Raw genomic sequence first — 27965 nt, 5'->3', positions numbered from 1 at the left:
ATTTTCAAGAAAATCTTATTTGTATATGTTTAAGCGTTACACTAGATCTACAGTTAACCTAATTTTCAAATTTAAAATCTTAAAACTACCGTCGAAAAGATAAATAAGGAAACAAGTTTCCACCCCTTACCGGCCCACTAGAATCAGAAAAGAGTGAAGTACACCGTGGTTTTAACCATTTGAGGTATTTTTATTTAAAAAACAAGTATATATTATTTAAAGCTCATATAACTGTGTGTTTGTCCTCGTTTTAAATTATATTATATTATGTTCTATTTGGCATATTATGCTAAAAGTTCCGGAGTGTATAAATAAATTGTATTAATTATTAATTTAATTTTGTAAAAGAAAAGGTTTCTCATTACCCATTTTTAACAAAAAAGGAGTATTTGTTAAAATAGAGAAATGAACGCATTTGTATTTATAAGTTCACATTCTGTCGTTATGCGAAACTACATTTTGACTTGTGCGATTTTCATACTAAATCGTAAATAACAGGATTTAATTTCATTGGTCGATTATACGATCAAACCTATAGGTTTTTAAATCATATTTTTGTTCCAAGATTAGAAATATTAGTCCGATAATTTCTAAAAAATGTGTTAACCGAGCCATAACTTAAGTTTCGTTCAGTTCTAGGCGTTCAATTATGATTACGTCACGATTACATATTTAACACAGTTAAAACCATTTTTAGAATTTTTTTTAGTTCTCCATTGGTATTTGTTTAGTTTTCCAACGTTCGGCGACATAGTCCCGTGTATTACCCTTTTTTTTATGTCTAAGTGCTGTGTGAACTATAAATATCACTGCACTAAAATCATGCCAACAAAAGCGCAAACACTGGCAGAGAAGATTCTGTCATTTACTTCAGCAGTTCACGTAGTGTGCTGCAGCATTATCGTCCTAGAGATTTTTTTACTTTATTTTGACATTATATATTTGTCAATGTTTTACATATAATATGTACATATTTTTTTGATAAATGTTTACTATGTTTACAAGACGAGATCTACTAAAATGAACGCGTTTGGTGTGGTGTCGTATTTATGGTTTCTCGTCAACGTTCAACAATGTTGTTGCGGGGACATAACATTAGGTAAGTAACTTTTTGTGGTAAAGTTTCGAACATTAAATAGACGTTTTATATACCTAAGATCCGAATAGGCATTGCAAATGTCTTATCGGACTAAATATAAAGAGATTAAGAGTTCTTTTAGAATAAATGAATATTGTCACTAATGAATTTATATAATAAATACTCTGAGGTTTAAACATATTATTTAATATACATAAGTATATATGCTAAACGTAAGATGTATGACACATAGGTAAAAGATATAGAAAGATTTTCATATTATTTTTAAATGTATGCCTTCGCAGGAATTCTACTATGTAAAGCGTGAAATAATTGTATATTTGTTATATTAATAAAAAAGTTATAGGTCACATAACAGTAAATTATTTTTCTATTTGTTTGTATTTCAATTTTCAATAGCCAAAAAATTAATTTGGAAAATAACGGAAAAATCAAAAAGACCCCTGTTTGGCCGTTTGGTTAACTATCACATGTCTATAAATATAATAAACTAAATACCAGATTTTTTTCTAATTACCTTGACCAATTCTAAAAACGTCCTGGCAAAATTCAAAATACTACGTTTTTCTCAGACTTAACGGGCACATGATAGCCGATTTAGGCTTTACAATATAACATATACCTTTTGTTAAATATATTAGTGATCGCAAGTATTAGTGTTTAATATTTTAGTCTTTGTTCACGAAGCTACTATTCATAAAAGGGAAGCAGTTTTTCGTTAATATAGCATTGAGTACAATTGAAAAAAAAACTCACCTAATTTTAGGAGTTTTGTACACCGACGAATACACAATGCAAGAGACGGCTTTCAAGTCGGCGGTGGAAGTGGCAAAGGGTAAAACAATGGAATCCGATTTGCGATTAGCCATCGTTAGCAAACAAATATCCCTCCATGATTCGTTTGAGGCTCAGCACGTCGGTAAGTCCACTAATTGTTGTATTATGTACACATATCTTTACAATGTCATTATAGCAGTATTATAACTTTGTTTTCATTTTCCGTCAATAAGTATGCGAAATGTTGGGCTCTGGAGTCGCTGGAGTGTTTGGTCCATCGGCCGGCGACACGGCGCCCATCGTGCAGTCGATTTGTGATTATAAGGAAGTGCCACACATACAGACTAGATGGGACATCAATCAAAAACGCGGCTCCTGCCAGATAAACCTTTATCCACATCCTTACACGTTAGCCAAAGTGAATATGATCTCATTTTAATGTATCAGACTTATTATACAGCATAAGCTACATTGGTTTTATGTCCCCGGTAGGCGCTAGTCGACCTAGTCGTAGCTTTGAACTGGGAAAGCTTTACGATCGTCTACGAAAACAACGACAACCTGATGCACATCACCAACATCCTGAAGACGCCTCCTAGCAATTATCCAATACGAATCCGACAACTGAGTTCAGGCAACAATTATAGAACCGAACTCCGCGAGATCAAAGACTCCGGTGAAACGAAAATCCTCCTCGACTGTACGTTCAACATTCTGATGGATGTCCTCGTTCAAGCCCAGCAAGTAGGTCTCATGGGCTCTGAACACAACTACATCATCTCGTCTTTGGACATGCACACGTTGGATTTAGACCCTTTCAAGTACAGCGGGACAAACATCACGGGCATGCGGTTGGTGAAGCCGTACGAAGACGATTTTAAAAACGCAGTGGCTCAATGGTCCGATCATTTAAGTCCACTGGAACCGGACGACTCGACGGTGGAGCCCGAAAAAATACTTGTTAGGCAATAACGTTTAATGGTATTAATTTTTACCACGGTTAATATTGTTATTTTTTATCCACAGCTGGAATCCGCTTTGATATACGACGCGGTTCAATTGTTTACCGCTTCCGTTTACAACTTAAGTAAAGATTTTCCAATCAGCCAGGTTGCCACACCCTGTAATTCTACCGCATCTTGGAAACACGGATTCACGTTAATCAACCATATGAAAATGGCCGTGAGTATTACACCTACTTAGGCACTAACTGTATGGAGTAGCAATAGTTAGTTAGTGATTTAGGAAGTGACCATGCACTCAGACCTGTAGGTTCATTGTGCGCACCCTCTCACCGAAGTCCTATTTCCCTTAGTATATCCTGCCTAGTCTAATAATTCTATGTGTTGAATAGTCCTAAGTATTTTTTGCAAATCTCAGTATCTATTTTGTTCTAATATCTTTGATTTCATCCTTTTCAGATAAAAGTTTGCCAACAAGTATTTTTGGGCCTCCCTCTTCCGTAATGATTTGGGTGGTTGATTCCTGTTAGGACACGTGGCCTTGCCAGTTTCATCTTTTGCTTGGAGCGTTTCATAGACTCTGAAGGTGATCTTGCCCATGCAGTAGTATGGACAGTTCTTTGGAGTCTTCAGTTTGTCTATGTTTTTTTAATTTATGCCTTATATGAGAGTTTAGACTTTTGTGCTCATCTCTGATTTGTGTGTGCTAAATCTTCTTTTTTGATGGTTATAGTCCCGGGTTTTGTTTAGTCAAGATGTCCAGAACCGCTTCTTTAACCGGCCCCGGTAAAAATGTCCCCATCTTGATTAACCGCGGTAAGACAGTCGATTCCAGCAGTTGGATCTTAACACCCTCCCATGGTTTTATTTTGTGGACGTTTTCGGTGAGCCATTTCACTGATTCGCCATCCGCTACATTGACAAGCAGGGTCTTATCACTAATCCTTGTGCCCTCAACCCTATATTGTTGTCCCCTCAAGGTCCAATAATATCAGGTCAGCGACAAAGGAATCAATTTGTTGCCCTTGTTCGTTCGTCAGACCATTTTTAGGATAGCCTTTCTAACTGTATAGAGCATATAGGTTAATAGGATAATACAAGTTGCCGGACTTGATTGCAGAAAGACTTCAAGGGACTCACTGGTAAAATCAAATTCGACCAAGAAGGATTTCGGTCCGATTTCGAATTGGAACTGGTGGACCTGACGGCGAAAGGCTTGAGAGTCACGGGTACGTGGAATGCCAAGACCGGCGTCAACGTTTCAGCGACCACCTCACCTCAAGCCGGCACGTCCGGCAAAGAAGATCTCCGCAACATGACGTTCGTGGTCATCACAGCTTTGGTATTTATTGAACTAATACAGTGCGTATACCACGTGGGCAAAATCTAACTAAGGCGCATACTGATCCGCAGACAAAACCGTATTGTATGGTTAAACTATCTAGTAACAAATTGGAAGGCAACGACCGGTACGAAGGGTTCGGAGTTGATTTGATTAAAGAACTCAGCGAAATGAGCGGTTTCAATTACACGTTTCGAATACAAGAGGACAGAAACAGTGGCAACATAGAAAATAAAAAATGGAATGGAATGATCGGCGAAGTCATCAACGGAGTAAGTATAATTTAAGTTTATCTCGTATTTATTATTACCCAAAGTTTATATTACTATCTTTGAATTGAGCGGACGTCATTACACTTATTTGTATAAGCAAATTAAAAAATTGTTTTGCTTAAATGTATGTACTCGTACCTGTCAGCAGGTTTCTACTACCGGGATTTAAGATGTTGTATTAAAAAAAAATGTTCTTAAATTTCTTTAACATAGTATAGAGTAGAATTTTTTTATGTTCTATTACAATTATTTACATCTAACTATCGGTTATTCAAAATTATACTGAGTTAAATTTTTTATTATGAACATTTTTGTAAGTTCAAACCAAACTTCTTGACTCGTAAGCCAAAAAAACTCTACTTATCAACAAGATACTTAGTAACTTTTACTAATGAGAGATAACAACATATAAAACAGGCTATACGCTAAATGAAATTTTAAAATCTTGTTAAATGCCAATTTTTACTGTATTATTTATTTGTTTGTCTTATTTCAAATTTGGATTTAACATCATCGTTGAACAAGTAACACACGTGATAAGTTTTTACGTTAAAAATTGCGTCTATGACGTCATATTAATTTTCTGATGTGTCTGTTATGGTGTACATATAATATATTAAAATTCATACTGTATGGTCTGCCTTACCATTGTTTATAATCAGAACGCTGATCTAGCAATAGCCGACATTACTATAACGAGAAAACGAGAACATGACGTCGACTTCACCAGCCCTTACATGAACTTAGGTAAGAGCACGGGCCCAAAAAATTATTGTATCTATAGCAATGAGTGAGTTGCGTTTAATTTTTTAAATAACCATAGTTCAGACAACGATGAGTAATTGCTAGTTCCATCTCCTAGGTATTAGCATATTGTACAAAAAGTCAACGAAGAGCTCGCCAAGCTTGTTCTCGTTCTTGGCTCCGTTTAGCTCTTTCGTATGGCTTTGGGTGATAACAGCTTACTGCGGAGTGTCCGTGCTGTTGTTCATTATGGCCAGAATCAGTCCTTATGAATGGACCAACCCTTATCCGTGTATTGAAGAGCCGGAGTACTTGGAAAACCAATTCAGTCTTTCCAACGCGTTTTGGTTCACTATCGGATCGCTAATGCAGCAAGGTTCAGACATCGCACCAATGTAAGATAAAACAAAAAAAAATCTACTTGTCTAATATAGTGTTATGGCTATGCCAAAGCGAACGTTTTGAAAATTCAAACGACTGATTATGATTAAATCGTCGATTTTTAGTGCTGTATCGACTAGACTTGTAGCTGGTATCTGGTGGTTTTTCACTCTCATCATGGTTTCGTCCTACACGGCGAATTTGGCCGCTTTCTTGACGGTCGAAAGCGTATCGGAGCCCTTTAGAGACGTCGAAGAACTAGCCAATCAAAATATTATCAAGTACGGCGCTAAGTCAGGAGGCTCCACTAGTGATTACTTTCGGGTATGTATAAAACAATAGCCTATAGTACTGGGATTAAGGAACTTGAAAGTCACTTGTTCCGGCTATAAGTAGCAGGCAGATGTGCAAATGTGTTATTTTTAAAGAGGCTGTGTAAATGCGATATCTATTCGATCGTACTATTGTGCGGTGAATCGTTTCTTATAGATTTTCGTTCTATTTAGCATTTAAAAAAACTTAATTAAGTCTAATACAAAAAAAATTTAATTTGTATGTATTTTTTTTTTTTTTTAAACCGATTTCTCCGACTTTTAAAACGTTTAAAATTGTTCACTTACATAACATACACTTAACCGCAGTGCCCCATTCAATAGGTGTAGGTAATTAAATTTAAATAAACCATATAAAACTTACTGTTTTCTTAAAACTTGTGTTTAAACTTACAACCGACTATGTATTCTAAATATTATTAAGTTTAAATGAATAATGTTTGTGGTTTACTTAATTTTGAAATACAAGAAAGCCTTACTATAAAAATGCTTGTTTTCCAAAAAAATTAAGCATGTTCAATTACTTTATTAAAAATAAAACCATTTACAATTGTCCCGGCTTGTTTCCAACTACTTCACTGGATCTCACTGACCGTTCGCCTATCTGTATGTGCATTCGTAGGATTCCGCCAATCCGATTTACAAGACAATCTACAAAAGATTACAAGAAGACCCGTCGCTGTACAGTAAAGACAACGACGAAGGCGTGATGAGAGTGCTGAGGGATAACTACGCTTACTTCATGGAGTCGACATCCATCGAGTACGTTTCAAATTATCATCAACAAAACCATGTTGTTCAATAACTAACTTGAAGTACACGACGTATTGGTTTTTAGATACGAAGTCGAACGTAACTGTAAGTTGGCCCAGGTCGGAGGTCTTTTGGATAACAAAGACTACGGGATAGTAATGAAAAAAAGTACAATAATGCATTTTGTTTAATTTCCTTAAAAAAATATAATTTTACTTATTGTCATACGTTTGTCTAGATGTCAGTTACCGGAACGTTTTGAGCGCAAACATTTTAAGTCTACAAGAAAAAGGCAAACTCACCGCGTTAAAGAACAAGTGGTGGAAAGAAAAACGCGGCGGAGGAACGTGTCAGGTATTCGATCAATTAGCATATAATAGTTCATAATATTATATATTACACTTGGCGTTTGGATTGATATTATTGTATTGGTTTGAAATATTTAAACATTTTTGTTGTTGTTTTAGGACGACGATAAGGGCAACGAAGCTAGCGAATTGAGCATGAAAAACGTTGGCGGGGTGTTTATAGTGTTGTGCAGTGGCGTGGGAGTGGCGGCCATACTTGCTGGTTTGGAGATGTTCTGGATGCTATGGAAAACATCTAGCAAAGAAAAGGTAATACACATCGATTCTTTGGTTCTACTTTTACCGTAGCTTCTAACCGATCAGTTTTTGCTCTCTTGCGAGTAAAGCAAATGTTAAAATGTTATAAATGCATAAGTACAGGGACTTTGTTTCATAATATTGTGGTAAACTATTTGCATTATAGTTAAGATATAAAATCTACTTGAACCCTAAACCATAAAAATTATACACTTCTTGCGTATACGTGTTACGACAACGATGTTGTCATCTGCAAATTTTATTTGCATTATTATGATTTTACAGATTTCGTTCAAGAACGAATTCAAAGAGGAACTCAAGTTCATTGCAAAGTGTCGGGGATCGACGAAGCCGGCCAGAAAGAGGCATAGCAGTGATAGTTCCAATCCAACGGGTTCCAATCAGTACATCGATCGTTTGTCGAACAAGCACTACGACTACGACGACACCTGAAACGGAGTGACTAAAGGAATAATTTAAAAACAATGTACTTTGCCGTTAATCACACATTATACCTTTGTTCGGTGTCCGACATCACTCGCAGCATCTTAATTTTTAATACAATAAAGACAATAATTTGTGTAAAACAATTAGTACATAAACAATCCAATGTTGGTAGTAGCGACGATGTAGGAATTCTGTGTTCAAATAATGTATGATAACATAGCCAATTTAAACATATTAAGTAGTGTAATTATATATAAATAAAAAAATGATATTCCAAAGATTATATGAGTGCATGCGACTTAATGAAATCATAACACGGCGATAAAAATGTTTTCAAATCTTTTGTTTTGTAAACAATAAACATTTTCGGCAATCAATTTGCTTTTTCTGCACTTCTTTAATTAGAAAAATGAACAAACGCAACAAGTTAACGACGCTAGTCGATCAGAAGCCCAAATCGCTCAATAGACACATTATTAGAAACAAGTATTAGCGTTTATTAGTTGTTTAACAATTGCTAATAGGCAAGTATTATTATTATTTTATTATACGCCAAAAAATTGGGCTCAGAACAGTTATTTTACAAATTACAAACACGTGAGATACAAATACGATCGAGACAAATTACAAATTAATAAGATATTTCAACCTGGTTATGTCATCATAAAAAAAAAAATCAAAATTTTTTATTGAGTTAGCGAATAAACTGTAGTTTTGCCGGTAGGTAGCTGAATAAAACGTTTGTGACGAACGGGTATTTATTTGAGGGACGTTTAGAGGTATTTGTCTAAGTAATTCTAAGTACTCTGTATTATTTACCGGAAAATACAGATTTACGACTACACACAAAGCAAATATGTCACAATTAAATAAATTTGACCATGATTGAAATATACAAGGCTATTGCACATATTATGCCACTTCTTCGACAACTAATCGATGATAAAAACAAATATGTCAGCGTAATGGGAGCCAAAATCAAGTTTATTATATGTACACAAGTAAAATATATAGTAACAGTAAAATCGATATTATGCTCTTATGCTACCGTTTTATTTCTGATGATAACAATTCGAGACGATTTGCAATAACCTGTATATTACAACCATGGATTCGACCAGCTCTTACTGAAATTAGTTGAAGTTTTAATGAAATGTTATTGTAATAGTCTTTTTTAAATAGGTGCGATTACGTTTTAATGTTAACGGCTCATTATAGTGAAACCATTTGTATTGTCTGGCGGTTAGGGTTCAAGGACGAGTTTACAGTAGAACTGAAATTTATGACTACGGGCAATGTGGTGTAGATAATCATAAATGTCTAATCGGTGACAATTTTCAGGAACTTGCAATTAAAACAATTTGGCCTCGGACACGAATACAAATTAACACGGGGAAGATATTTTATTATTTATTTTAGATATTATCTAAACCTGCTATAATCATAATAAATTATATCTGAACATTTTTATTTTTAATAGTGTATGGATATAATTTATAAGCATTATAGCAGGTTTAGCATTGGCGGCTGCCACGTTTTTGTTGACTGTCCTTTCTGATTTCATTTATTCTGCGATCAAACTTGCTGTACAAACGACGGATTCGGCCGAGTGATACGAACTCCATAATAATAGTAATAAAAATGTAGACAATAATTTATTAAAAAAACAAATATATATTTGTTTGTAGTTTGTATACATGATACACGCTCGCTTAGCACGCGCGGTATGTATTACGTATAGGATCTTAAAAATAATGAATACAATAATTCGTGTATAAAAAAAATTATAGTAATAATTAAATTAAAAAAAAAAAAAAAATCTATCACAGTCATTTTGTTTTTTTTTCGTTTTCTTTTAATAATATACGAAAACGTATGCGCTTCATCATTAGTTTTTGTACAGTTGATTGTGTTCGTTTTTTTTTTCATTTACGTTAACGCCAACGCGCCTCGATTTCTGGGCTGTCGTTTTTTTTTCTTCGACATTGATTCAACGTCTCGGAGGAGATTTTTTTTTTGGAGACGGGGAAGGGGGTGAGATCGTCTTACATTCCGGATCCGCATGCCCGATCCACGTTGATGGGCTCGACCCTTTCCATCAGACACTCTATGCTGGTGCTCTGCTCGTTCGACAGACTGGAGGCCGACGACATTTCGCCCACGCTACTGCTGCTGCTGCTGCTGCTGGTACTACAACCACCGACGATTCCGTTGACGATGCCGGCGTTCTTGCTGATCTCCACCAGAACCGTAGTGTAATCCGGGGGAGGCGGCATCGCCGTGGCTAGTCGGTCGGGTGTCGTTGTCGGAGTTGTGCCGGCGGTGGAGGAGACGGTCGGTTGACGTAAGGCTGCCGGATGAGACTGCGGCGCCTGGTGACCGCCGGAAGCCGACGCCGAGGCCACGACAGAAGCGTTGACGGCGGCGGACGTGGACGTTTCGCCCAGTATGGCCGCGGCCGTTTGGTTTCCCAGCACGTGCGCTATCCTCCGCACGCTCCTCCGTATGCTCTGTCGCAACATTTTGGCGATTCTACAAGAAAAACAACACACATTTCATTTGACGGCGACACATTCGGCGCCGCGGTATTTGATATTGCGATACACCGGCGGAACGTTTGTTAGCTCGTGCAACGGCCGTTATAAAGGTATATTTATTATAATATAATTAGTGCTGCACTCGGCGTCGCGACCACCGCGCGTGTTAAAGAAAGGGTTAAGAAGGAAAAGCGGACGGGCGATAGCAGCAGTAGCTCACAACGCGAACGCGGAAGTACACGCGAAACCGGACTATATTAGATGCCATAGATAGATGAAAAAATAGCGTCATGCATGCATACCGTTTTTGTTAGGTAGGTATATGAAGAAATGTTATTATTGAATTAATAACGAAGTAAAACGTAAACAAAAAAATGTTAATCTATTGACTACAATAAAAATAAAATAAAAAACATATTAGGTTAATCAAACAGCCGTCTGGTGAAGATAAAAGCATAGTAAATTGTGTAAGTAATAGTATTGACTAGGTAAAAAACATGTTATTTAAGAATTTATGGTAAAAAAATACAGAAACAATTATGCACAAATGTATGTTTATAATATTAAAACGATGACGTTATGATTCGTGCACTATTCTACTTCGTTCTCGTAAACTGTTACTAATTCAGAGAATCGTAATGACCTTGCTCCGGTAGCCGTCGAGTAAGACGGTGGCGGCGTGTACTTGGGCGGTGGGTCTTCGATTTGCACGGCTGCCGATCCGTTGGCACCGCCTTCCGAGGCTCCATCCCCGTTCTCCGCGTTCCTCCGGGTCTCAATCACTGGCCGATATAGCATTTGTATACGCTGCGAAACCCGAACAAATTAGAGATGGTCCTTCGAACCGGACATTGCAAAATCCGAACAACTTACGTCGAATAAGTCCGGTGGTCCGGTGGCCAAGTACCGACAGCTCTGCACGATGCCGGCGAACGGTACTATCAGCAAAGGAAGTATTTGTAGCAGGCAACCGAATTCCCTGCTCGAGGCCGACCAGTATGACGCCTGAGACGTGGTTTTCCAGTTGTACAGCCAACGATATCCTCCGTTTTTGAACACTGACGTACTCAGCAACTGCAAGTGGGACATTATCGTCAATGACAATAATATTACAAATTAATTATTCCCAGTCGTCGATATTGACTTACAATCAGCGCGACCGGCACTACGATGTTCCAGTCGAAGGACAACATGGGCGCCAACCACACTTGCAGATGATGGTTAGCCTGGGAGAAAAGCGTTGCCACTACCGTCTCGCCGCTATACGGTCTACCGCGGACCATGAACAAAGCTCCGATTTCGAGCAAGTACAATATCATCATCCACCAGCCGCACCCCACGCAGAAGTCCATGAGGTACACGATAAATATGCCCAACTGAAAAACGAACATTTAACCGTGCTGTTAGTTAGAGAGACGTGTTTAAGCTGAAACTATTGGGTAAAACAACACTTACTTCAGTCGCCATGAACAGGCCAACAGAAAAAGCGGCGGCGCATGACAGAAATGTGATGGTAGTGCGCCACTTACGCAGTTTGAACGGATGTAGAGATATGACGCCGCTGACCACGCAATGCCATATGGCTATCTGTATAAAGGCGAAAGATTGAAATAATTTTACACCGTTTAGCTTAAACTACTCGATCAAAACGAAAGCGACAATCTTCCATACACGCGTACCTGTTGTCCGATGCCAAACATGATTAGCGAAAAATAGAATAGAACGGACCAGAAGGGGGAGATGTTTTTGGCCCCTATCAAGGCGAACGTGGCCGGAAAGAGTTCGGTGGCCAGTCGCATCGCTTGGTAGCCGCTCTCCTGTGGCACCCCGGGCACGTTGGTCTTCATTGTTCTCTCACCCATGAACAAGCTGCTGTGCTGCATCCATCGCACCGGCGTCAAGTGTTTGCGGGCTTGAGGGGAATTTTGTTTGAACATGAATGTATAGGAACTCACGCGCTCTAAAATAAAAAAAAATAAGAAATATTAGTCAATTTGCCAAGGTGGGAATTTTCCCCCCCCAATTAGTTAGGGGATAGAATTATAAATATACGACTGGAAAATGTATTACCAAAAGAACTAGGCAGGTACACGTATCCGTGAGCTTCGAGGAGCTGAACGCAGGTGTTGGCCAAGAACGCGGCCAGCACCAACACGGCTATGGTCAGAATGACCACTAGCGAAGCATCCCTGTGCAGCAAATGCTTCGGCCGATTGTGCGATGTGATTTGCATCGTGCACGCTCCCAATATGCCCCACGTCAGGAACGTTTCTGTAAAAGCAGCTACCCAACTCTGAATAAAAAAAAAAAATCACATTAACATTAATAATAATTAAATTGTTTGTGGATGCACACACGAAAAATTCACGATCATAAATCTATAAATCCAGCTTTGCAGACTGCTCACGAACAAATCGTGTACAATATTAAATATTTCGAGCCAGACGTCTAAGCAAGATGTAATGACATCACAACTGTGTCCATAAAACATGCAGCAACGTTATTATAAAACATAATGATCCACTTACTTTAGTGTTGAGGAAAAATTCGCTCCAATCGGTTTCCGGAAAGATGTCTTGATGTTGAAATCCGATAATGGGTGCCATGCCCAACATCTTCGTGCACAACATAAACATACCAAACACTGGTACCAGCGAAAACATGCACACAACTTTGCTGTAAGACTTGAGACCTGTAAAAAAAAAAAAAGATGCAAAATTAATTCTACGGTAATGTTATAATTTTATAAAGATACCAAATTTTACACTGATAACGTGGTTTAGATCGTATCATCTATTTACCTTTGCTAAGGCATATAAATACAATCGCCCAAACGATGGTCAAGTTAACGACTACGGGCAGTTTCAACGAGTTGTCGTTCATCTCGAGTTTTTCCACATATTTCCTTTGCAGAGCTATGCCGTTAAAGTATGCTGGTACCGTCTCTTCTATGTTATAGCTGACGTTCGAGGAATAAGTCCAGGGCACGCCATCTAAACAAAACAAAAAAAATCAAATCAAATCAATATTCTCCGTCTGTTGTGAACGCTGAAGACGCAGCGTTGCGCAAATACGTTACTGCTAGAAGGGTAACATTACAACAAATTATAGTTCATCCGATGACCAGACACCTACCTTCTCTGTACTCGTCGATCGGTTCCGCCCATCTGTAAATGTCTTGTTTAGTGATGAACGAATCGCGGAAGTACGCGAACATCCACGACACTCCGATAATGGAGTAGGTGCCGATGAGCGCTTGGGCCAGTAGCAGCGCTATTCCGATTCCCTGTGCAAAGGAAAAACAATCGACCGGTTAAGTTATCATAATCAGATACTTGAACGTGTGCGACTAACCTTGAATATCGGTGATATCCTCCACATGTCCATCACACCGGCGCCTAGCAGCTGGCCAAGCGAACTGTGAAACGTGAACAGCGGCACGCCGACTAGCAACGATAACACTAGGAACTGTAGTATGAAGTTGGCTGCAAAAAGACACACGGTCGTTGTTAAGACAATAATCACAATAATCTAGAGCCGAATAATATTAACAAACGTAAACCCCGGGAGGAAGACGCTAGTTCAAGGTTCAAGACCCCCTCGGGCCATACGCGAGTACGCAGCAAAACATGCGAACCGACTCGCCCGCGTTTCAGGGCAGCTGTCGTACTATAACTAACCTCCAAACTGGACTGTGAGTATGGCGAACCGACTGATGTTGAAGGCTCCCAAAGTACAGCCGAGCGTGGCCAACACAGAACTGTATTTGTTGCTCCATTGGCCTAATGGACTTTGGGACTCCTGTGACATTTCGTACGCTCTGCAAAAATAAAAAAAATTGAATTCAATATATTTTTGTACATTACATTGGTTGTTGTGCATAGTATTATAGTTAAACGCATACACTGTTAGCACCGTAAAATTCCCCGTCGAGCTGTGCCTAATCGGTCAGCTATCTATTACTCCATTAATAAGTATACACTATAGATTAGTCTCTAAATTAAGACTGCGAACAATTACCTATACTTAACTACTTAATAAATGGGCGGGTAATCATTTTTATCTTATACTTTTAATAAACCTCATGTCTTCGTTTAAAATAAGAAGAAACTTATTAAGAAATACAATCAAGATTTTAGGGTTAAATATAAACCTATTAACATAGCGAAGTCGTAGGGAATAAGTCAAATGGAAGATAACTAAATTAAATCAATGCATCTAATAATAACTTAAATTCTAAAAGAAAACGTTATATATAATAAAACCACGACATAAAGCTAGATTATAAAAAGTAATTTTCCATTTAAAAATATCCCACGTTATTGTTTCCATTGTTGTATAAAATAAATAAATAAATTTATAAAATTATTAGTTGGCCCGCGGAATACTTCGCACACGAACACTAAGCCCCTCGATAAGTAAATAGCGTAAGCACGACTTCTCACTAGCCTTGAGAATTAAGGAAACAACGTTAATACAATAATAAAAAATGTATGTACATTAAAACCGCCATCGTGATTGAGATAAAAAAAAACGACTTTACTGTGTGCTAAAACAAAATAAAATAAAAACAACTAAACCAGACATTTGGCATTTTACTTCGCACAAAAACACTAATTTTCAGCTTAGATTTTTGAACAGATAGTACAATATGCAATTGTAAACTAACGATTCACCTAATCTTCAAAATAGTACCTCTTTTAATGTAAAACAACTTTTTGAAATAATATACAAGATAACTTAAAACAAATTATTCTTGGCCTACAATATTTGGTTGTGTTCAAAGTCTGCTATCCCTACTGGACAGATTGAGATTTCTGATTTGATGACGACATAGCTGGCTATCAACCTAACAACGCTGACCAGCCAATTTTGAAATTTCAGAAGGAGATAGTCACTACATCCTCAATTACTTCTTAAACAGATATTTAGGTTCATCCAGACAAAGTAAAAACCCACTTGAGCTGAGAGGTTGATCCGCAATTGTCCTTAACTAAACGACCATCGCATTGGATCAGGTGGGAAATTTGATAACATATCAGATAAATAACTACTCTTATAAATTATAATTTGATCATACACAAAACGTATCGTTGTTATAAATAACGATAATAATTTTTATTAATTATACTAACACATAATATTATTGCATATAGTGACAGGCGCTTGACGTGAGGACCCGATCTGCCTAAATTGAGCCTCGCACGTCACGCACAAATCAACAGCAACCAAACGGTAGACACAGAGGATCTATAATTATGTTTTGTGATGATCTCTGCTTTGGTTAACGTGTAATCGGTGATATAGTAATAATTACAAATAGTAATAATAATTAAAAATAAATATTCTACATTGTGTAGATACCGCGCACCTACAGTACAGTAGTGTCAGGCAAGACGAACAATATCATATTAAGCGGCGATATTTTTCTAACCTTCAATTTATATGCGCAAAACGCGTGTCGGCGACCCTGAATATTCGATTATATTTTCATACACAATATATTTTTTTAATTAATTCCACCCAGTCGCCCAGCACACCGGTATTTCTTATCTTGCTCTGTAATTTTGAGCGCTAAAACCGGTTACCCCGGCGACGGATATAATATATTGCTTATTTATCATTATTTCCTACTTTTCTGCGAAATTTGAAAAAAAAAAACCGTTACAAATAGTAAATCTCGAAGCGGTTACACGTTCGTGATAAATCTCGTGTCATTCAGTTAATCATAACACGTCTTTAATATCTGAACACGGTGATGCTGCATTCAACCCCATACATACGGGGGTCTGTAAAAGTAATTGTTTATAGTATGTTTGTTTCAATCAAATTGTTCATACAATTAATTATTATTGCCCAAATTACAACGATATTGTTTTATCGCCATCATTATTTATCACATAAAAAACTAACTACTTTATACGATTTTTATGTCAATATTATACTTGGCAACTCTGAACAAATTAATTTACATTTACAATTTCCCAAAGTTATAACAAAGTCCCGTGATATAAACACATATAGAGATCAGAGGTGTATTTAATTTAAGGCAAGCTGAACACGAAATAACTGAATATTATATTTTCGGTGGTAGAAAAATCTAGCTAAAGTCTAACGCACGGGATCGCATTGAATAAAATATCATGAAGTACACGAAAAGACGAGCTGCAGTGTGACCATAATGAAAAAACTACATTTCTCTAGTACATATTTTTTTAACTTGCTTTTTCATCACTACAACCATGCCGTACAAAACATATTATGACATCAGTTATCATATTATCATTTGAAGTTGTAATTCATCTATTGATCTATATAGTTGATAACACGATTATATTGTGCAGTGTTTAACCAAACAAATTTGTTTATTTTTTCTTGAAGTGGTCACACTGTCTCTCGCCTTCTTGGTTACTTCGTTGCCGAGTACGAGGAATTATATTACTATGATGTTACAGCTCTATATATAAACATTAATAATTTTATTCTATGGTCTCTATCGTTAAAAATACATTCAATGATCGACATCGTAACTGTCATTGTTGTCGATCCGTTAATCCAGTGACCGCCATTTACAAGACACACGTACTTCTATAATAATATCGTATTACTATCGCCGTGTTATCTATCATTTAATATATTTACCGTTTGTCAGTTGCTGCCAGTAACCTGCGATATCGTTGCGTTGTTGCAGGTCATTTCCGACAATAATTGTACCGTTAATAAAGTTTAATCGTCACGAAGGCGCAATAGAGAAGAAAAAAAACCAGTGTCGCTAACATATTATACACCATGTATAAGACACAAAAGACTTAAAGAGTTGACTGAAAAGGGTGACCAACAAATCGTTATTATCCAGGACGATCATTATAGATAGGACACCCAAACAACAGCAAGGTATACACTTGAAACCAAAAGTCGTTTGACTTTTGACATGTCTTCTGTAGAAGTTTATAAATTATAATGTTCTACACACGCATGATGTTGAATAGTTAAAGAGCAATAGCGGCTATGTTGGTAAAGGTTTAAAAATATGTAATATATTAAAAATTGTCCACTCATTTTTACGGTGCAGATGGAATTTGTGTAAATTTAAATTTAAACCGAACGTCTCGTGTAATTTGTTTAATAGCCAAAACGTTATTATTGCATAATATTATGTACTTGACGTTTTACCAATACGCCTAAGATGTTCAACGTCGGTTTCGGTTTTTATACGTCACGCGTGTGATGAACAGAGCCAATAAATTTCACCGTACCGAGCTGTTCCTTTCAGTAGACTGCTATGTATAGATTAATACATTTTTTGTACAGCCATTTTTAAAAAAAAAGAATTTTCCTTAATTCCCGGATCGGCGTAACACCAGGAGGACGGCAATGTATGTATAAGGGTAATTATCATAATTATTATTAATACCGGTATTGTAAAAGCTAAACAAAAAAAATCGAGGTTAGACACCGTGCGAACCGTCCCAATTCCATGCGGAAACCTTCACACGGTCGTGTGACCAAAATACAAATCCCGACATTTTCAATCCACATATTATTAAATTTTTCAAGCAAGGGGGTCAGGATAAAAAAAAATGAATTGTATTTTAAATATCTTTGTCGGTGACCACCACTAGGTCAACACGACAATAATGTAAATCACATAGCGAGGCCCAAGTCATTACACACACACGGAGTATACGGGCTTATGTTTTTTCGGATTGTGCTCGCGTACCGTAAAACAATAAAATCCTACATAATATACCATTAAGTAACGTTTGTGTCGTTCAATGGCAATGCTAGTAGGTATCGTACAATATAGTCGAGAGTAATAGCACATTATATATTATTTTGTTCGTTTACCAGAATATATTTTTTTGTTTTTGCACACCGTTCGATTAGATAGATAATTGGCTAGGTATTTTTAATGATCATTTTTTTTTGTTTTTTATTATTATACTCGGGAAAGTGTGCTTTTTTTTACAATATATATATATATATATATATATATATATATTACCTATTATGATATGTATTTATTTGAATGGAACTCACCCTTCGGCGCATTCTCGCACGTCGATAATGCTTCCATAGCGGTTGGTGATGACTTCGAAACGCGGCATTTGAGTACGGGACGGTGTTAAGAAAATACTCAAATCTCCGACGCGTCCGAAACTAAGGCTCAACTTGGAGACAAATAAACAATCGCCGCCGCACTACCTCATCCGAACATGGTCACGGCACTAATGAGCGAGCTGCCGACAACGGTGGCGGCAGCGTCGACGGCGGACGCGCTGTCCAGTTATGTTTTTTTTTCAGGATCAAGGAAACTAGTTATGCGAGAAAAGTGTGCGCGCCAACCTAGTACATCGTAGATAGCATAAAATAATAGCAATACCAATAAATAGGTAGGTACACATTAATATTGAATACAAATTATATATATATACCGGGTGATACCGCTCTACGCAGAAAAAAATACATAGCTGTTGGTCTAATTAAAATAATAACGATTAATATAGTGACACAATAAGTTTCTAGTTGGAATAATGAAATAAATAGTCGGGTCGATATTTCTGGGCCAACCAAATGTTTAGTTTTCAGCAACCAACTAGTTTATAGTTAATATAGAAACTACACTAGTTTAGTTGGACCAACTATGTATTTTTCCCGTATTCTATACACGTCTAGTTTGCTCTAAAAATTAATTGCAATTTTTTAGCGTTTCTTGTTGAATACATTTTTATTTATGTTTTAGTACGACGTTGGACAATATTCAAATTTTTATATTTTTCGTATCGTTTCGGTTACTTAATCGTTATTGTCGATTTGAATGATTCGATTTCGTTCGTGCTTTCTGTCATGTCAATTTTCATGTTTATCATTTATCTCTATCTACGAATGATAACAAAGCTGCAAATATAATTTTTTTAATTGACATCTATTGGTATTAAGTTACACAATTCCGAAGTAAACATAGCCGTACTAAACAAAGACATCGAAAACTGCACTATTGTCATTCCACAAGTCAAAGCGCTATTTTTCTTTCTGGACTGCCTTGAAAATGATAACAATGGTCAATGTTTAAACCACACGTGCAGGCTGCTGGTTATCAATTTATCATAATTAGGTAAATCTATTGCCTATTTGTATGTATTTAGTCGTTCTCGCCACGATTTATATTAAACGGTAACATAATATTATATTCAGCTGAATTTTTTTTAATTGAGAATAAATTACTGAAAATGTCGATTTGTCGATAACCAGTGTTGACAAATTATTTTAGTAAGTTTTTTAAGTTAAAAATTAAGGACCGGAGGTGGAATGCGGTTGAGTAATTAAATGTGCAGATAAAAACAACTCTACACTCTACCCTTTCTACCGTCCTAAATTTTAAATCTTAATAACTTTAGAACTTTTTATCCAAAACTGGTTATCGACCAGTAAAAACTTTCAGCATATTATTCTAAATTAAAAAAGTTAATTAAATATAATACATACGTTGCCATTAAAGTTTCGAAAGCTCTATAAAATACTAAAAATTTGAACATTATCCAATATTGTAAAATGACATAAAGTAAAGCTATGTCCAAAACGAAAAACTACAAAATTGCGATTATTTGAGGAGAAAACTAGTGTTTCGCATAAGATTTATCACCCTGTATATATGCATACATTTGTATAGTATACATAATCAAATTCAGAATTTGTTTATTATTATACATAAAGGAAAATACACTAAACAAATGCGATTATCAATTCCAAGGACGACCGGACAAGTAATAATATTATATTATTTCATATTATGTGTGTGTGTTTGTGTGCGAAAAGGCACGAAAATTTCGAGATTTTCAGAAAACAATTATTATTATTACAAAATATTATAATGTACTTATTATAGATGTTGACCTATACGGAATTTGGCGGTTAAGCGGCCATCAAAGAATACCTAGGTATACAAGGTGTGATAGTTTGACACACTCTCGTTGACCTAAAGCAGAGCAACCTATACCAACCGCTCAACAATGAAGACAACAATGTCTCAGACAAATGGTCTTAAGATTAATATGCAAAATTAGTAAAACTTGTTTAGTTCGTTAACTTCGCAATGTCGTAACCTCGAAGAATACTGTTATGATGTGCTGCCCGTTATTTGTAAAAAAAAAATAAGCTACATAGACTAGTTCTGTTATTGAAAATGACTTCATTGAAAACAAGATAAAACAAATTGTTATTTTAAAAAACTCGATAGAAAATAATAATAATTTAATTAATTAAAATTTTAAGGTCAATTACAAAAATTTTAGCAACCGGATGTATGCAATTACCGAGACAAACCAGCGATTCCAGTAATTTGTTTTTGTTCAACAAGTTTTTATTATTGAACCGATACTTATACCTAATTAATAATAACGCCGTAAATTTTTAAACAAATCATTTCAATGAAACTACGAGAAACCAACCGCAAACCGATTGACTGACATGGTTTTTTTTTAAATTTAATTTAAACGAGTTATTGACCATGGAATATACATTGTCAATGAAATCAATTAGTTCTCGATTCGTGTTATCGTTTTCATAGACTTTTGTCAATCTGTTTGCAAAAAAACTAACATACACCATTACATATTATAGTAATGCGTTCGAATTTGTTTATTTGTAAAATTTTACAAAGAAAAATTCAGTAAACATCACAAAGCGAGACAGGTGCGCGGTTTTTTTTGACATTATTTTTTTAATTCGAGACAGACAAAGTAAAAACAAATTTCGCCGGAACGTCTTACCCCGCCCTCCTGCCCAACCGACAACATCCTTAGCTATAGTCCACCCGCATTACCGGTGTGCGTTTTCTCTGTCCGGTTGACCTAATAAGGGACCGGTCACGGTCAAACAGTCTTTTCTATATATATATGTGTGTATACATTTGTTTGTAACAAGCGACCCGGACAAGCGGATGTGCGGTCCCCGAGGATATAAAAAATAATAATCTACACAATTTGCCATTATTAAAAAACCGTAGACTTCATTGAGACGTTTATCAGATGGACCGGACCTCGCAGAAAGAGAGTGAGAGAGAGAGAGAGAGAGAGAGAGAACAAAATATCGATAATACCCATCACGACCGTCGTAGATAACAATAATCAATATTAAGATAGATAGCGTGCAATATCGACAGCAGCCGGTCAAGGAGTTTCGGATTTCGCGGACAAACCAAATTCGATACGGCCTCAAGAGTTTCCTATGGACAACAATATAATATTATAAGCGCACGTCCTCTTCTCAAAAGAGGAAACGGGAAACCTATCGAATTACTTTCCGGTTTACACTTTTTTGTTGTTGCGGATTTTCAACTATATTTTCCAAGTGGATTGCAAAAACTTAATAACGAATTGCATACCTACTTTATGTACTATCAAACAACAATATCACAATTGAAGGGGTCTGTAAATAAAGGTGTTAACTGAGATTATTTCGAAAATGCATTTTATTGCACGAATAAAAGTGTTATAGAGCCTCCTTAGACCGATATCTTTCCTCTTATTTCATGTATTGAATAACAATAGCATCAACAATAGCATAATCCATAGCAAACTTTACACTAAAATGAACCATTGTGAGTCATCGACAAAAGCCCATAAGAACTTATTGGGAAATTTAACGGCAAACCGGTTGGTAAGTAAAATTATAGTGAACATATGTATAAAAAACGACGGACGTTAATATGAATTTTCAGAATATACACTTAGTATAATTATTACTTCTACAAGCGGACTACGTTGTTTCGGATTGAACGATGGTTATCGCGATGCGAATACCGAATAAGCATGACGTATTTTGAATCGGTACAATAGATTTTTTTTTCTATTTGAAAATCACATCTATTATCACAACAACAACAACGGGCAGTGACACTCACAGCGTATTCGGATCACGCGCCTCCGGACTGTTTCCCTTTGTATTGTAATATTGTTGTGTGGACGGATTTAATGTGTCGTTAATATAAAAAAAAAAAATATATATATAATTTTTTATCATACTCGCTTTTTTTGGCGGGGCGTTAAAATTTCCGACCGAAAAAATTAAAACCAACACCGGCGACGCGTACCCAAGTCGTTTTTTTTTCGTTCTTTGCCTCGCTGGAATACTAATACAGTATGCGCGCAATAAAAAATATGTACAATATTTAAAGTACACATGCTAGTCGTGTGCACGGGCAGAGCGGATACGCGTTTTAACACGACCGTCTCTATAGCTAAGGGAACCTACGCGAAGCAAATATTATAAGATTTTCCTACACACACACACACACACACACACACACATGGAGAAAGCGTCAAGCAGTTTTCACACAATCGGTGAAAATTATTATTACTTTTTTTTTTTTTAAACGGAGACCGTTTTTCGGTAAGCGAAAGCGTCGAATTTTTTGTTTTTTTTTGTCACGACGTTTTACACATCCGGTAGTTTTTCCGACCCGTTCGACCTCAACCCATTAACATACAATGCACACACACACAAACGAGTATTGTGGTCTCGTTCATACATAATAATACTATATGATATTATAGTAATTAAAATACCGACTATGCGTTTTCTAGATATACCTGTGTAAAAAAAAAAACACAAAAACTCGAGCCACATAATAAATTATTAAACAAAACAACACCGGGGCAAAGCGACGTTTTCCTTTCAATAAACGATTTAATACATCTGAATAGCAAATTAAAAGTATAATATTATTATAACACACAATAATATTATGTAGGTACGTCCGGGTGGTTGTGTAACGACTAAATATTGTTACAAGCGTTTATTAATTTAGTTATTGTCATACTGTTATTGTTATTAAAACTCGGCCGAAAAGTATAGAGCACATATAGGGTGGCCTAAAGCGAATAAAACCATCCCGACATGGCGTTGTGAGAAATTTACAATGTAAAAATATTGAAAACCAAGCTAAATCGCTAGCGCGCACACACACACACATAATATACTATTAGAAAACTTAAGATGATAATAATACAAAATATATATTACTATTATCGCGGTCGTCCAATTTTCTAACATAATAACAACAATAATAATAATTGCTGGTGACTGTATTATTATTTTTACTAACTAGGTCGATAACACTGCGCCGTTGTAATTTTTCGTTTCTTATTTTATGGCAAACTATAATAAATACACATTATGACTTATGTGTATCGTGATAACATGGAATATATAATAAACGCACTATGAACAACAATAATACACACACACACACATTCACACAACCGATTCGGCACACCGACATGTCGCGTCTGACCGAAGTATGCAAGTAGACAGTAGACGACGGACTGTCCTAAGGCTAAGAAAGAGAGAGAGAGAGGAGAAGGCGGCTGACAGTGAACGCGCGAACCGCCTCCGCCGACACACACCGGCCGTCCCGTTAGACCTTAAGAAAACGCCGCCTCTTCGTACCTTCTTGGCCGTCTTTCTGGTTCGGGTTAAAGCAGTTCAAGTGCTCGGTGAAGGACATATACCCCGGAACCGGAACGCGTTTGATTCGGTGGTTTTTGCTTTGCAATTTTCTGGGCCCGGAGAGAGGGGCAGGACCCACCACAGCAGCTGTCGCCCCTCATATTTCTCCAAACCGGATTACCTACATATTGCCAACAACGGTGTATAGTAAGTATATAGTAGAATACCATATATAATATCGGATGATATTCTGACACGCATTCGGCGTACAGTACTTGCATGCAAATCTGTCGAATCATCCATCACTGTAATTTCTATAATATGTACTTATTACCCATGAGCCATGACTATACGGCTATACGGCTATGTATGGTATAGCTCATCATCAACGATATTAGGTATATACACACGCGATAGCCGTCTCTACGCTCTGCGCAAAAGACTTTATATCCGTGAGATTGTAGGCGAATCCAAGTACACCATTAATATTATACTTGGAAGTATATGTACGATGTGAAAAAAAAAGTCATACTCACGTCCGTTCGCGAATTCTGTTTTTATCGCCGTAATTAAACATATCCGAGAAACCATAAAGTGAAAGTATACACACACACACTGATTATTATTATTATATTTTCTCGTTTCTAAAAACAAAACGAGTAGTACGTCCTATGCTCGCCGCTTTATCATATTTTTACTCTCATTAACCGCACATAAACTAGTCGTCGACTAAGGCGATTCGGCTGGCAAAATTGGGCTAATTCGTAATATCTAGTTTTAACATCATAAAAAGTAGCACTCCGGCTTTTTACCTAATGACCGGGTAAAAAAAAAAATAAAAAACATGATCTTGATAACTGTCGTCAGGTTAAGAACGAGCAAAAACCTATACCGGCGCGAAAACGTCTCAAGACGCGCTTAAAGAAATAGATGGACGCTCCCGTCCGTTCGTTAAGGAGTGATGTACAGACAAATCTTAAACCGGAACTCAGACTATAATAGGGTACATACTTATTAATACAGTAATGTGGATGTCAAACAATTATAGGAGTGCGCGAATCAAAACGAAGCGTTTTGGGAAATCATCAAATTTTCACAGTAAATAGAGGAAAAACTTTATCCGTCCTTGGACGTTTTTAAATTTTCGATTACTCAATCGACTAATTTGTAATAATTTAAAATGCCAAAAATAACTAAGCTTTTTAACAACAATATTGTCAATAGATTTAACAAAAACGCTAGCCGTTATATAGTGTACCACCAATTACTACTTGTTGTTCCAAATAACTCATGGACTGGTTTTCTACACTGCACTCCGTGTTGTTGTTAGGGAAATATATATATATATATATATATATATATATATATACATTATAATAATATTAATTATTGTTTTTGTCGATTCTAACGACCGCTCGGTTTCCGAACAGGATGCTCGCCGGTCAGCCAAGTCGAGAGGTATTCGGCTGGGAAAAAAATAAAACGCCACGGTTATAATATAGGTATGATGATAAAAAAAAAACGTTAACCCCGTTGCCGTTTGCGTGTCGCCATCGTGACCCTACATCATGCACATCATGACCGTTCTGCAAGGAATAGGGCCGGCAAAATTTAAGAACTAGGTCGTCCATTCAACAATGTGTCTACGAGATCACGACTTAAGCATTGTTATTTTTTTGTTCTCAACGCCAGAAATGCACACAGCAATTTCCCAAGTAGAGGTGGTGTACCAGATAGATAAACGTGTAAAGCAATACTCGAGACGATTGGAACGACTGCACGGAGGGTAGGGGGTATGGTGGTGGTATTCGATTAAAATCATCGATAGCACTTCTATTCTCTACACAATATTATATTATACTACCAAATAAGCTGGCAACAACAACGATAATGATACCTAGTAGTAATAATTATTATAAATTATAATTATAAATTATTATCGATTATCAATAGGCTCTTTAAACTGTATAAAATATTATACATAAGTATCGCGGCCAAACATCTGCATTACAATGCACAAGTGTTATTATGTTCGACTCTATTCAACACAAACTTGTGTGATTCGATTTCTCAGCGGGATGGTTTTAGGACCAAAAGTAATATTGCGGCCTGACATTGTGGCCGTTGCTCAAAAGATGATCCGGGTATCAGACACGAGGTTGTTGCTTTTTTGTTTTTAGATTTGTTCGTTTTAAGATTTTAACCATACCCAATCACAGTTACATTACACTCCCCTCGTCCACGAGGAGCCACTCGAGATATATCATCTTAAATTAGGCCACAGCGACCATTAATACATTAAAAACACATTTTTTTTTTTAGTAAACCGACGACCTCTGCCGAAACCGTAGATGAGCACACGCTCTGAGAAAACTGCTATTAATTAGAGCCAATATTATTGTATAATGGTGTAATTAGTCTGAACAAAGAGCTCACAGAAGCTCTACACGCACGTTTGACCGCTATGGTCGACAATGAACTGGCTCGACTAGTACCTATAATAAAAAAAATCCTTAGTTAACAGTGTATGTTTGATTTCAGCAAGTGCTAACAACGCAATTATTTGCATAATTTGTTTTATAACATAAAAACGAAACACCTAATTAATCGCAATAGCTAACGTCTGCAATGGCGCGGCTTGTCCAAGTGTTTTAATAATTATAAAAAATATACATTCGAAAGGTCGAAGAATTTCAGGACTATATTTCGAAACGGTTTTATATTGTTCTTCGGCCCTGTCTTATTATATTGTAAAATATGTAATAATATAAAATTGTAGAGTTTGACCGTTACGTATTTCGGACCAGGCCGGTGTAAACAAACTTTGTCGAATAACAGAAGAAAGCGATAATAGCTAGCAGTGTTGCTAAACAAGACACAGTGTGGAAGACGTTGCTCGGAACGAATCGCGCCGGTTTCTTTCTTTGTTCCGCCGTGCCCATAGAAATCGGTTTGAAAATCGAAACCGAAAGTGCGCGTTAAATGATGTCACAGCAAACATAACGTTGTGTTACACCGCAAAACGGTAGTAGGCAGTATACCTACATTATATAGGAGGCCGTAAACGAGACGCCCCTTTATAATAATTATTATTGTTATACTCGAACGTGCTGCGTTGATATCATACTATTGGACTTATTGTTATCACCTTAGACAAAATAACTATTAATTGACAAATTGGCTGTCGGCGTCTTTACTATATAGAGTCTACTCGGCGGAGACCTTCGTTGCTGGAGAGAATTCGTTCAAGCTATACAATATTATACACAATTCCCGGTATTGTTATCATTCAATTACATTTTTTCCACGATAAATATTAAAATGCTAGGTTAGGTGATGATAACACCACAAAATAACCAGAAGAGACATTTTTCATGGATTCTTACGAGGGGTAAATTTGCTACACCCGTGGGAAAATCAGGATAGGCAGTATGAAAACAATTACCATTTTGTAAATTTCTCATCAACGTAGACCTTGAACGTTTCTATGCGATAGTTATAACACTATTGTGTTGTACAAAAGACACAGCTGCGGGCTATTTCCTCGATAACTCTGGCCCGGTTACTATAATATAGTAGATACATTGGTGTCTATGCGGGTGAATTCATAGAGTAAAAATATTTACAAATAGAAGCGCGTTGATGTCACATAATACCGGCCTGTACTCGGGTAACGAAGAAATCAAGAAAGCGAGCGACAGCTGTTAAACACTGAACAATATAATCATTACCGACTGTACAGATCAATAGATAAATTCAAATTTCATAACATGATTATGTGATAACTGTTGTCATATGTTTTGTATCGCACGGTTGCAGTAGTGAAAAAGTTTAAAAATATGTACCCGAGAAATGTAATTCGTCGTTCTGGTCACACTACAGCTCGTCTTTTTGCTTACTTCATAACATTTTAGTTGTTGCGACCCCTGGTTTAAATTTTCAGGCAATTTCATTGCTTTAATGGGAAGTGCGCTGTTTGCTTTTATCTAGTTTTGTGCACTGAACTGGAATACACAGCCACGCTGTTTACAATTTCATGGAAAATAAAAATGCTGCGTTACTTTCCATTATACATATTTTTAAAAATATCTCTAAAATTTAAATTGACCAATTTCAGTGGTGATAACGCAGTAATATATTTTATAGATCGTGGTAAAAAACAATAAATGTTCTTAACATGACAAACCCCTGGGTGAAATACAGTTATCGTCCCACGAGGAGTCTGGAAACAGGTGGCTACTGTTGCGTTTCGGTGGTCAATTTAT

General features: G+C 36.6%; 2 protein-coding genes across 6 annotated transcripts in view; one reads left to right on the top strand and one right to left on the bottom strand.

Moving 5' to 3' along the window:
- Nucleotides 1-866: 866 nt before the first annotated feature.
- LOC126838483 (glutamate receptor ionotropic, kainate 2-like) lies at nucleotides 867-8091 on the top strand. Its single transcript, XM_050572967.1, has 15 exons — nucleotides 867-1099; nucleotides 1866-2018; nucleotides 2110-2294; nucleotides 2369-2836; nucleotides 2903-3058; nucleotides 3959-4180; nucleotides 4252-4452; nucleotides 5115-5199; nucleotides 5315-5591; nucleotides 5703-5901; nucleotides 6532-6671; nucleotides 6748-6830; nucleotides 6901-7016; nucleotides 7130-7279; nucleotides 7553-8091. The coding sequence occupies exons 1-15, from the start codon at nucleotides 1021-1023 to the stop codon at nucleotides 7718-7720; spliced, it is 2682 nt and encodes an 893-aa protein (XP_050428924.1). The 5' UTR covers nucleotides 867-1020; the 3' UTR covers nucleotides 7721-8091.
- A 1472-nt stretch (nucleotides 8092-9563) lies between these two features.
- LOC126837943 (sodium-dependent transporter bedraggled) overlaps nucleotides 9564-27965 on the bottom strand; it is a 61404-nt gene continuing 43002 nt past the window's right edge. For 3 of the 5 annotated variants that reach the window (XM_050571959.1, XM_050571960.1, XM_050571962.1), the window contains exons 4-15: nucleotides 13932-14071; nucleotides 13606-13736; nucleotides 13387-13537; nucleotides 13053-13244; nucleotides 12780-12943; nucleotides 12322-12544; nucleotides 11931-12211; nucleotides 11707-11838; nucleotides 11400-11627; nucleotides 11125-11325; nucleotides 10895-11058; nucleotides 9564-10246 (exon numbers count right to left, since the gene is read on the bottom strand). In XM_050571959.1, the coding sequence (XP_050427916.1) occupies nucleotides 9760-10246; nucleotides 10895-11058; nucleotides 11125-11325; nucleotides 11400-11627; nucleotides 11707-11838; nucleotides 11931-12211; nucleotides 12322-12544; nucleotides 12780-12943; nucleotides 13053-13244; nucleotides 13387-13537; nucleotides 13606-13736; nucleotides 13932-14071 (2494 nt within the window). In that variant the 3' untranslated portion in view covers nucleotides 9564-9759. Of the gene's footprint in view, nucleotides 10247-10894; nucleotides 11059-11124; nucleotides 11326-11399; nucleotides 11628-11706; nucleotides 11839-11930; nucleotides 12212-12321; nucleotides 12545-12779; nucleotides 12944-13052; nucleotides 13245-13386; nucleotides 13538-13605; nucleotides 13737-13931; nucleotides 14072-18291; nucleotides 19313-23356; nucleotides 23559-27965 lie in introns of those variants that run through there. The other 2 variants (XM_050571963.1, XM_050571964.1) reach the window with 2 other exon arrangements.

Source organism: Adelges cooleyi, unplaced genomic scaffold (genome assembly GCF_023614345.1).
Source record: "Adelges cooleyi isolate 19-005CV unplaced genomic scaffold, UGA_ACOO_1.1 ACOO_flye_CR_arks_rails_tigmint_CR_PRNA_30, whole genome shotgun sequence".
Lineage (NCBI taxonomy): Eukaryota > Metazoa > Arthropoda > Insecta > Hemiptera > Adelgidae > Adelges > Adelges cooleyi.
Note: the sequence above shows the minus strand (reverse complement) of the source record. Positions and strands in the feature narration are given on the sequence as shown.

Excerpts from the sequence above, each read along its gene's own strand:
- LOC126838483 (XM_050572967.1), top strand. The coding sequence starts at position 1,021 with ATGAACGCGTTTGGTGTGGTGTCGTATTTATGGTTTCTCGTCAACGTT. Across the intron at positions 4,181-4,251 it reads TCGTGGTCATCACAGCTTTG|ACAAAACCGTATTGTATGGT; the intron begins GTATTTATTGAA and ends ACTGATCCGCAG. Across the intron at positions 5,902-6,531 it reads CCACTAGTGATTACTTTCGG|GATTCCGCCAATCCGATTTA; the intron begins GTATGTATAAAA and ends GTGCATTCGTAG.